We start from the raw sequence: 8,769 nt of genomic DNA on the forward strand, positions 1-8,769 counted from the left end.
CACTCACTCACTCACTCACTCACTCACACACACACACACACACAGACACACTCACTCACTCACTCACTCACTCACACACACACACAATCACTCACACACACACACACACACACACATAATGAACAACATCAGTTTGTCCGTTTCAATATATATATATATAATGGACAACGTGTGTGTGTGTGTACAGGTTTATATATCCTGGTGGGGACTTAAACCTGACTACACAGACTCATGGGGACTTGTGTCACCGTGGGTACCTAAATTGAGGTCCCCAGGGGTACAAAAGCTTATAAATCATACAGAATGAGTTTTTGTGAGAAAGTAAAAATGCAGAAAGTTTCCTGTGAGGGGTAGGTTTAGGGGTAGGGTTGGTGTAGGGCAATAGCACATACAGTTTGTGCAGTATAAACACCATTACGCCTATGGAGAGTCCCCACAAGGATAGCTGACCAGACTCTGTGTGTGTGTGTGTGTGTGTGTGTGTGTACAGGTTTTTCTACACTGGTGGGGCTTTAAACCTGAATACACACAGACTCATGGGGACTTGTGTCACCGTGGGGACCTAAATTGAGGTCTCTGTGGGTACAAAAGCTTATAAATCATACAGAATGAGTTTTTTTGAGAAAGTAAAAATGCAGACAGTTTTCTGTGAGGGGTAGGGTTGGTGTAGGGCGATAGAAAATACAGTTTGTACAGTATAAACACCATTACTCACACACACACACACACACACTCACTCACACACACACATAGACACACAGACACACAGTTTTCTGTGAGGGGTAGGGTTGGTGTAGGGCGATAGAAAATACAGTTTGTACAGTATAAACACCATTACGCTTATGGAGAGTCCCTACAAGGATAGTGAACCAGGTGTGTGTGTGTTATACAGAAACAGTGCCGAGTGGTTTGCACACAAATTATAGTCTGTTACTGAATACAAATTACATGATGAAAATTGTAGTGAGTAATGTAATCTAGATTACTCATTTTATATACTGTATTCTGACTACTTTTGTATTACTTATATATATGCGCTTACTGACTCCTGATCATCTGTCTATAGTTGCTGGTATCAGGCTGGAGTTGGTTTGTGCTTCTCATGGGTGCATCTGTGTGCCGGCACGGCCGCTCGCTCCTGTCCCGTCACAGCAGGGCCGGTCACAAGGGCTCTCTGACGGGTGGGGATGACTCTCTAGACGGTCTGGACAGACAGCAGGACATCGCCCAGTTCCCATATGTGGAGTTCACAGGCCAAGACAGCATCACCTGTCCTACCTGCCAGGGGTCCGGACGCATCCCATCAGGTGTGGATGTGAAAAAACACACATCTTACATTTGAGTGTTAAAGTAAGGATTTCGCTAAAACATGTCCAAGTCACATTTCAGCTTGAAAACCAGACGAAAAAAAGTTGTATGCACAAAGTCATTGATCCCAGTATTAGAATCTCTTTTATTAGACATACTAAATATTATAAAACCTTTTACTCAGTGACAGTTGAGCTTTCCCCCCACAAATTCTCATTATTTTAATGCATCTGCACGTTTTATTATTATAATATTTACGTTGTTTTTTCCCTTTAATGTCAAAGGTAATTCTTGATAAATTCTCATTGCTGAAGAACTAATGAAGGGACATCCAAACACGAAAGTTTTTCTTTCATTTGCATTTAAATTCTGAAAGACTTTTACACAATGATCACATCCGTTATAGGGTGTTGTGTAAAAGACCAGATAATCTATGCTATTGCTTGAGGTCATAAGGTTGTATAGATGACCACATGAACTTTGGTGTGATTCTACATGTTATCTGAACCTCTGATCAAGTTTTCTCTCTCTCTCTTTCAGGGCAGTTGAATGAGTTAGTTGCTCTGATCCCCTACAGCGATCAAAGGTTACAGCCACGGAGAACGTAAGTTATCACACACAGATCACAGTTATGAGTCTGAGTTTCTCTCTTCAGTTGAACACAAAAGTAGATATTCTGAAACAGAACAGTTGATAAACACCATTGACTTCCACAGTATGGAACCGAGGTCGTCCCATAGTGGATTTTACCGATAGCTACTGAACCATAATCTGTAATCTGTAAATAAATAAAATATTAATATTAGTTATGTAGTGATCATTAAAGTCAGTTCATAGTTCAACTAATGTTAACAGAAGCAACTTTAAAATTGAAAAATGTAATAGTAAATGTGGAAATTAACACACTCTAACAAGGAACAATATTTCTACAGCGTTTATAAACCTTAGTTAATGTTACAAATGGACTCTGATTGTAAAGTGTTACCATTTCATTTCAACAGTCATTCTTTAAGATGGTCATCTTTAAAGAGGTCATATGATGCGATTTCAATTTTTCCTTTCTCTTTGGAGTGTTAAAAGCTTTTGTTGCATAAAGAAGATCTGTAAAGTTGCAAAGACTAAAGTCTCAAATCCAAAGAGATATTCTTTATAAAAGTTAAGAGTCAACCACGCCTACCTAAAACGGCTCGTTCTAACACGCCCCCACATATCTACCTCACTATGTGGGAAGATTTGCATAACGCCGCCCAAATGTTCACGCAAAGAAAGAAGGCGTAACTTTTATTCTCGCTGTAGTATTGTTGTTGTGTCACGACACGCCATGTCGTGAAGATGCTGTGTGTTTCGTTGTGAAAGCGAAACTACTTTGTTTGGTCTTCCAAAAGAGGACGATATCTGCTTCGTCATGCCTGGAGCTGATCCGTGCGGATCGCTGAGGAAATGCATCAACTTCAACAACTTCACAACTTCGCTGTGGATCGCCGGATCGGCTTTCACCGTGGACGAAGCGGAGTCCAGCCCGGGTTCCTCACATGTGGTTGCCGCAGGCATCACAGTATGGTGAGGGGCGTAACATTTCCGTCACATGCTTGAGGAATTCGGCCAATCACAACGCACTGGATAGCTGGCCAATCAGAGCACACCTTGCTTTTCAGACCGATGAGCTTTGTAGAAATCGACGTGTTTCAGAAAGGCGGGGCATAGAGGAGAAACAATAATGTACAGTATGTGGAAAATAATGTGTTTTTTTTTTACCTTAAACCACATAAACACATTTCATTACACCAAATACACAAAATAATGTTCTTTAACATCATATGACCCCTTTAAATATCTACACAAAGGCCATTGCATTGAAATTACATGCTGTACATATGGATATTGTATGTATACTCTCGCAAAAGTGCAGCGCCGCATCTAGGAGAACTCGCAGATATCTACCGGACACGTCGCGTTGACGGTCTAAAACTGTTTATTTAATCACCAAACGGGCAAAAGTTCACTTCAAGAATGAACAAAGTGGCGTAGATGAGTTTGAAGTTCAGTGTTTAAAAAAACAGAGCAAATGGAAAGAGCAAGCTCAATCTATATTATAGCTAATTGAAGCATGCTTTATCAGAGCCACAGAAAGACAAATGTTTTGCTGAAAAGGCACAATACACAATTTTACAGCCTAGGGTGAAGTGAATTCATTATGTACATTAACAATGATCTGGAACAAATTTAATGTAAAACTGTGTGATGCGGCAGGATTTCTATCGGCTGAATGAACACATTAATGTGCTTTCCGATCAATCGGTCGACCTCTATGGAAACAAAATACTATGTAAGTCAGTGGGGACCAGAAACTGTTTTGTTACCAACATTATTCAAAATAGTGTGTGTGTGTGTGTGTGTGTGTGTGTGTGTGTGTGTGTTCAGCAGAAGAAAGAAACTCAGGTTTGCAATAAATGATGACAATTAAATGTTACATTTTTGGTTGAACTATCTCTCACTAAAAAATGTCTTAACAGACAGAAATAGATTTATGATTTAGCAATTCTTCTCTTGGCAGGAAGTCGTATGTGGTGCTCTCAGTGATTTTGTGTCTGCTGGCATCTGTTTTGGTGGCTTTCTTCCTGTTTCCACGTCCTGTGCTGGTCGTTGATGATGGCATTCGCTCTGTGACTGTGCACTTTGACCGTAACAACAGCAAAGTGCTCATCAACATGACGGTAACTTCTTTTAAATCTCTTTTTTATGATGGGTTAAATGATATGAAGAAATTAAATAAATTGTGTTGAGGCATTTATTCTAAAAAGTTGTTTGGAAACAACATGCAATCAAAATTGTCCCTGCTCAGCAAATTGTATTCATATTCCTTCAAAGTCGAAATGTGAAAGCTTATACTTGTAATATTCTCAATGCAGCTCCAGTCTAGAATAGTTAAATTGGACATCAAAACACTGTATGTAAAATAAAAAATAAGCTCTTCCAGTCAGACCTGTAATTTAAAGAAACACTAATTTTGGCTTATAACTGTACTGAATACTGTGTGTGTGTGTGTGTGTGTGTGTGTGTGTGTGTGTTAAACAGAGCTCCTTGAACTTCACCAACTCTAATTTCTTCACGGTGTGGGTGGACAGCGTGAGCTGCCAGGTGCTCTACATGAAGACAGTCATCGGATCTCAACAGCTAGACAACATCATCCACATTCAACCTCTCAGCCAGAGACAGGTGTGATGAGTGATGAGCCCAACATCCATTTTCTAATGTACACTACTGTTCAAAAGGTTATGGTCATACAGATTTTGAAAGAAATCTCTTATGGTCACCAAGGCTGCATTTATTTGATCAAAAATACAGTAAAATATTGTAAATGATTATGAATTATTAATATTGTAAATGATTATTTAATGTTTTTTGTTTCTATTTGAATATGCTTTCAAATGTAATTGATTGCTGTGATCAAAGCTGAATTTTCAGCATCATTACTCCAGTCAACAGTTGTGCTGATTGATATTTTTGTGGAAACCGTGGTAGTTTTTTTTTTAAGGATTCTTTGAATAGAAATGATAAAGAAATAGTTTACCCAAAAATGTTCAGAAAATTTACTCGGGCCATTCAAGATGATTTGTTTCTTCATCAGATCAGATCTGGAGAAATGTAGCATTGCATCAGTGTCTCACCAATGGATGCTCTGCAGTGAATGGGTGCCGTCAGAATAAGAGTCCAAACAGGTGATAAAAACATCACAATAATCCACAAGTAATCCACACCACTCCAGTCCATCAGTTAAAGTCTTGTGAAGTGAAAATTTTTCTTTGTAAGAAACAAATCCATCATTAAGAAGTTTTCACTTTAAACCATCACTTCCAGCTAAAATATGAGTCCATAACCTATATTAATGCTTCCTCCAGTGAAAGAGGCATCTTGTCTGAATCAGGAGAGAAATACACACAGATCAAGCAGCGTTTACAAGCCAAAACAGTCTGAAACAGTTCTAAACAAATATGTGAGTGGATTTTGATGTGAGAAAACAACAGGGGATGGACTATTTCGCTAGTGGAAGCGTTATTATGAATTGTGAATTACTTTAGCCATAAGCAATGGTTTAAAGCATTGAATTAGTTTCTTATGAACATGCAGCTTTTCACTTCTCCAGATGTTAACTGATGGACTGGAGTGGTGTGGATTACTTGTGGATTATTGTGATGTTTTTATCAGCTGTTTGGACTCTCATTCTGACGGCACCCATTCACTGCAGAGCATCCATTGCTGAGACACTGATGCAGTGCTACATTTCTCCAAATCTGTTCCCATGTAGAAACAAACTCATCTACATCTTGGACAACCTGAGGATGAGTAAATTTCAGCTTTGCATTTCAAAAGAACATCATTTATTTGGAATAGACATCTTTTGTGACATTATAAATATCTGTACTGTCACTTCTGATCAATTTGTGGGAGAAAAGACAGATAGTAGTTGTACTGTTGTAGAGTATGTAACATGTTTTTTTTTTTAATGCAGGTCAACTTCACTGTCAGCATGGAGATTGGAGGAAGTCTCTCTTACGTTTAGTGAGTATCAAATCAGTTCTCTTTGGATGAACGAGTTGATCTCATGAATCTGCGTGTCCGATCTTCTGTTTTTGAACTGTTTTCTCAGTGCCTTCTGCACCATGGCAAGCATCAAGGTCCACAACATTGTGGTGTTCACGCAGTAAGTTTCTCATCACTACATTTTCTCATCCTTTTTGTCTTTTGTTGTTTTCCTACATTTGAAAATTGGAGGTGAAGTGAAGCATAAAGGTGTGGTCACATTTGCGCAAGTTCACAGGTGAAAAAGGTCAATGCCACTGATTTTTATGACCAACTTGAACACAAAATCTACAAGGGGAAAACTTTCACCCTCACGCACAGCTACAGATCGCATGGATTACTCCGGAAATGACAGGATTTTGCCTGTGAAATTGTCAAGCCACAGTAAATGTGGTCCTTAAGAACCGTTTTCTCATTTGTGCCTTTTGCTTTGTCTGAGTATATGTAGGGTTTTCCTCTAGATTCTTATGAAATAGTCCTGACCGCTTCTCCTATACACCCCAGGACCTCTGTGAAAACCTCCTACATGGTGCGGGCGGCACAGAACACTCTGGAGGCTTACCGCTACATCGACTGTGGCGCCAACTCCACCACCCACCAGCCCTCAGGAATGGTGTGGTCAAAACCTCAGATTGGGAAACTGCTCAGGTGAAGCATCAGCCGGCAGACGGTTTGATTCTCAGCGGCAGCTCGGTTTCATCAATTTTGACTCCAAATGTTGTGCTACACTGACTTATGCTGCAGACTTCCACTCACTCCTAGCTTCATTTGATTTAAAACGGCTTACCACCACACGCACTCACAAATCCGGCATCCAGCTTGACTTAATTTACACACACAATTGTATTGCAGACAACGTTTTGGTAAAACCCCTACACATCTCTGACTTCTTTAGAACATGTAACCTACATCCTGCTAAATGCCCCTCTACCGGTTACTTTTAAGGGAAACCTACGCTCCCTTTCACCCTCCCATCTTTCCTCTGTAGTGTCTTTCTCTCTTCCCTCACCCACCCATTTCTCATCTCTGGATGTGAATGCAGCAACTGACACTTTATGCTCCACTTTAACTTCTTGTCTAGACAATATATGTCCTCTCTCCTCCAGGCCAGCACGTGCTACCCCTTCTAACCCCTGGCTGTCTGATGTTCTGTACAAACATCGGTCCAAACTCAGAGCAGCAGAGAGAAAATGGCGCAAATCGAAAGATCCATCAGACCGGACTATGGATCAGTCTTTGCTTTCATCTTTCTCTGCTGAAGTCCATACTGCCAAATCTTCATATTTCCACAACAAGATCAACCACGCTTCAGACACATGTAATCTCTTCAAAACATTAAAATCTCTTCTCTGTCCCCCTCCACCACCTCTTTAACAGCTGATGATTTTGCCACACTCTTCACAGACAAAACTAAAACCATGAGCAGTCAGTTCTCAACTCCACAAACACATGAACTCAAACCAACCATATCCACTGCTAAAACTCCCCTCTCATGATTCCAAATCACCAGTTCTCATTCTGCTGGATCTATCTGCCACTTTTGACACTGTAAATCATCAGATCCTCCTGTACACACTCTCTTCACTGGGCATCACAAGAACTGCATTTCACTGGTTTGAATCCTATCTCACAGGTAGGTCTTTCAGGGTGGCCTGGGGAGGGGAGGTATCAAAAGCAAATCAACTGGTCACAGGGGTTCCTCAGGGATCAGTTCTGGGACCCCTCCTCTTCTCCATATACACTACATCACTGGGACCCATCATAAAAGTACATGGTTTCTCCTACCATTGCTATGCTGATGACACTCAGCTCTATCTTTCATTTCAACCAGATGACCCAATGGTAGCTGCATGGATCTCAGGCTGCCTGGTGGACATCTCGGCACGGATGAAAGAACATCACCTACAGCTCAACCTGGCAAAGACTGAGCTTCTTGTCTTCCCTGCCTCTCCAACTCTACAGCATAATTTCACCATCCAGCTAGGTTAATCAACAATTACCCAATCATGTTCGGTCAGAAATCTTAGTGTAATCTTTGATGACCAGCTGATTTTCAAAGACCACATTTCAAAAACCGCTCGATCTTTCAGGTTTGAATTGCAGAACATCAGAAAGGTCAGGTCCTTCCTAACAGAGCATGCTGCTCAAGTTCTTGTCCAGGCCCTTGTCATTTCTAGGCTGGACTTCTGCAATGTTCTTCTGGCAGGACTTCCTTCGTGCACAATCAAACCTCTTCAAATGCTTCAGAATGCAGCAGCACGACTGGTCTTTAATGAGCCCAAAAGCGCCCACATCACACTTCTCTTTATCTCCCTGCACTGGCTGCCGTTTGTGGCTCGCATCATGTTCAAGATATTGATGCTTGCATATAAAACAGCCACAGGCTCAGCACCCTCCTACTTCAACTCACTCTTATGAATCTACACCCCCTCCAGAAGCCTGAGATGTACAAGTGAGTGGCGCCTCGTGGTACAATCACAGAGAGGCACAAAATCAACTTTCCCACCCCCATCCTGAATTCTGAATCCATGACAATTTTCAAGTGACAGCTGAAAACTCGTCTCTTTTGTCAACATTTGACTGCATCCTAAAAAAAAAAAAAACAAACTTTGCTTTCTCCTCCATCTAGTACTTGTACTAATCTGAACAGTGTCTGAAACTTTGTATTAAGAGCACTTCCTGTGATGAATCGCTTGTTGTATTCCTCAATTGTAAGTCGCTTTGGATAAGTGTTTGCTAAATGAATAAATGTAAATGTAAATAAATGTAAATGTAAGTAGTAGTATGATTAGTATGAATAAATGAATGAATGAATGAATTAAAAATAATAAAAATTAATTAAATAATCTGGAGCTCCTCAGGGCTGCGTCCTCTCCCCAC

General features: G+C 40.5%; 1 protein-coding gene across 2 annotated transcripts in view; it reads left to right on the forward strand.

Annotated features, from left to right (window-relative positions):
* Window positions 1-6,615, forward strand: part of tmem106c (transmembrane protein 106C) — a 7,471-nt gene extending 856 nt beyond the window's left edge. For both annotated transcript variants that reach the window (XM_016236676.1, XM_016236675.1), the window contains exons 2-8: window positions 1,067-1,307; window positions 1,849-1,912; window positions 3,863-4,022; window positions 4,384-4,524; window positions 5,819-5,868; window positions 5,957-6,010; window positions 6,394-6,615. In XM_016236676.1, the coding sequence (XP_016092162.1) occupies window positions 1,103-1,307; window positions 1,849-1,912; window positions 3,863-4,022; window positions 4,384-4,524; window positions 5,819-5,868; window positions 5,957-6,010; window positions 6,394-6,541 (822 nt within the window). In that variant the 5' untranslated portion in view covers window positions 1,067-1,102 and the 3' untranslated portion in view covers window positions 6,542-6,615. The remainder of the gene's footprint in view (window positions 1-1,066; window positions 1,308-1,848; window positions 1,913-3,862; window positions 4,023-4,383; window positions 4,525-5,818; window positions 5,869-5,956; window positions 6,011-6,393) is intronic.
* The last annotated feature ends 2,154 nt before the right edge of the window (window positions 6,616-8,769 follow it).

This window comes from Sinocyclocheilus grahami, unplaced genomic scaffold (genome assembly GCF_001515645.1).
Source record: "Sinocyclocheilus grahami isolate Dianchi unplaced genomic scaffold, SAMN03320097.WGS_v1.1 scaffold494.1, whole genome shotgun sequence".
NCBI classification, from domain to species: Eukaryota; Metazoa; Chordata; class Actinopteri; order Cypriniformes; family Cyprinidae; genus Sinocyclocheilus; species Sinocyclocheilus grahami.